This window comes from Hoplias malabaricus, chromosome 15 (genome assembly GCF_029633855.1).
Source record: "Hoplias malabaricus isolate fHopMal1 chromosome 15, fHopMal1.hap1, whole genome shotgun sequence".
Taxonomy (NCBI): Eukaryota; Metazoa; Chordata; class Actinopteri; order Characiformes; family Erythrinidae; genus Hoplias; species Hoplias malabaricus.
In genome coordinates this window covers 13,778,140-13,780,703 of record NC_089814.1, presented here as the reverse complement: position 1 = coordinate 13,780,703, position 2,564 = coordinate 13,778,140, and the positions used below count along the sequence as shown (strand labels likewise).

Below are 2,564 nucleotides of genomic sequence, written 5' to 3'. Positions count from 1 at the left end.
GTCTGAATACTTTTTAATTGATTTATTGAATATACTACTTCAAACAATGTGCAACTATCAAGCTGTTACATTAAGAAATACATGTCTGGTAAATAGACTCACAGGTTAAGCTAATAAAACCTGCTTGGATAAAAAAACTTTGTGTTGTCAGTTTTTATTCATTTACAAAAGATGCAACCTGAGCAAAATATAATATATAATGAATAAACAAAGGCATTAGTACATTACTTTTAATGCTGATTTGCATTAGAAGAAATCAGGATCTATAAATCTGTCAGCCCAATGAGCCCTGTCAGTGCGTGCAACAAACACAACATCCCTGCTGTCATATGACATTAATCCCCTGCAAAAGCTGCCTCACATCAGTTCCTAGTGTGACAGGACACAGTTGGGTTAGTGCCACTTGACAGCAGTAACAATGGACATACACAGACAAGGCTCATTTAGATACCCAGTATCTAAATGAGTATTTGTAAATAAAACAAATTCCAGCTGATATTCCAAGTGTTATTTTTTTTCCATTTATTGTGCAACAAGCAGAAACAAAAACAAAGACATTTACTTAACATTACACATATTTTAAGAACATTGTGAATGAAATATCCAACTGTTTTTGGTTTTGTTTTACATCAGTAGAGAAAATGTTATTCTTAGTTTCATTTTTAGATACAAAATAAAACGCCCAATTGTCAGAATATACATGGGCCCACAACACACACCCAAAATGTTCCACCACGTGCAAAGGAGTTTATGCATTTGAAATAAAGTTTTGCTACCTATGCTGTTGAAGATAGAGGCCATTTAAAATTCTGATAAATAAAATATGACCCTTTTAATTCCATTTCTATGTTTTTTTATTTGATTTTATGATCTGTTTCTGATACTGTAAATAAGGTTTTCATCATTTTTTCCATTGACAATAACAGAACCAAAGTAGAGAGAAATACCTCGTTTTCCTGTTTGTTTGGGGTTATTTTACATGTACAGAATATCTGCTAAGGGCTGAGCTTATTTCCTCTCCAGCACAGAAAATATTGTTTTAACAGAGGCCTGAATGTCTCGTCTCTTAGGCCATAGATGAGGGAACTGAGGCAGCGAGGCAGGACCAGAATCATAAAGTAATTGATGATATGCAGTTTTTTGTACAAAGGCAATGGAAGTTTGGCCATTAGAAATTCCATTGGAGAGTAAAAGAAGGACATGAGAGACAGACCGAGCTGAAATGCATGCAGCAGGACGGTCCTAAGGGCTTTCTGTCCTGAGGAGCGGTCAATGAAGGCTGTCCTCACCTGTCTGAGGATGGCCACGTAGGTGTAAAGCAGTATGGCCCCAACTGCTGTAAAGAAGAGGGTATTGAGGGCCATGCTTTTGACCTGCTGCCATGGCATCACCAGCAGTTGCTCAAAGGTGCACACAGAAGGGGACAAGTAGAAGGACGGCTCTGCGAGTATAAAGAGCAAAAAGACATCAGTCAGCACATTGAAGGAGCCCAGGACCCACACCAACACCACAGCCACACGAGTGCGCTCAGGAGTGGCCAGCTCGCCATGACGCAGAGGGAAACAGATAGCAGTGTACCTCTCCAGAGACATGACAGCCAGGTTGAGAGGTGCAATAATGAATGTTGAGACTGAGAGAAGCACGAAAAAGGCACATACTGCCCTCATAATCACCACGTAGAATCCCCCAAGTGCATACAGCACCAGAGTCAACACTAGGTGGATGGTGTCGTTAATCAGCATGTGGGCAAACAGGATGTAGCGGGATGTCTCTCGGAAAACGGCCTTGGTTCTGAGTGTGAACAGCATCAACAGATTGATGTAAATGAATAGAGTGGGGGTGAACAGTGCCAGGAACATCTTGAGGATTCTCTCCTCTGTGAAGGCCACCGGGATGGACTGCATCTCCACTAAGGTCAATGGTCGAGACACGTTTGTCATGTCCATCATTAGATGTCTTGCAGAAAAAGAGACAGATTACAACAGGACTTGAATATACACAATATTATACCCTTCTCTGCTGCTGCCTGGACCAGTGTCTAAAGACTTTAACTGACCAAGCAAACAGTGCTGATGCAAATGTCCTTATGCTGCTTAAACCCAAACGGTGTCAGAAAAAAGCATAGAATATGTTCCTAGTGTTACAGATCAACTGTGTGGTTCCAGTCTCTGCTGATGTTAGGTGCACTAGACAGTTTCTGATCAAACACAAACACAAATTCTGGCCAGTATTCTTTCATATCATTGACATATTATTTTACGTGACTTTGACACTTCAAAGGCGTTCATTTATCTAATCTACCTGTTCTCTTTTCATTTTAACCTCTTAAACTCTATTATTGTTATTAGAGCCATATGACTACAATTTAGTAATTAGATTCTTTAAAATGTTATTTAAAAAATGTACAGTGATAACATTCAGAGGCTGATACTTAAGATAAACTGTAAATAGAAATGTATATTTGATCCCATTATTCTTTCTACATGAAGAAATTACAGAGCATTTAAAACAAAACCACAGCTTTCCTACCATTATACAAACACAGCCGACACATTAAAACAATT

At 39.0% G+C, this 2,564-nt stretch overlaps 1 protein-coding gene across 1 annotated transcript; it reads right to left on the bottom strand.

Moving 5' to 3' along the window:
- Nucleotides 1–995: 995 nt before the first annotated feature.
- LOC136668734 (odorant receptor 131-2-like) lies at nt 996–1,946 on the bottom strand. Its single transcript, XM_066646416.1, has one exon. The coding sequence runs from the start codon at nt 1,944–1,946 to the stop codon at nt 996–998; it is 951 nt and encodes a 316-aa protein (XP_066502513.1).
- Nucleotides 1,947–2,564: the final 618 nt, after the last annotated feature.

Excerpts from the sequence above, each read along its gene's own strand:
- LOC136668734 (XM_066646416.1), bottom strand. The coding sequence starts at position 1,946 with ATGGACATGACAAACGTGTCTCGACCATTGACCTTAGTGGAGATGCAG.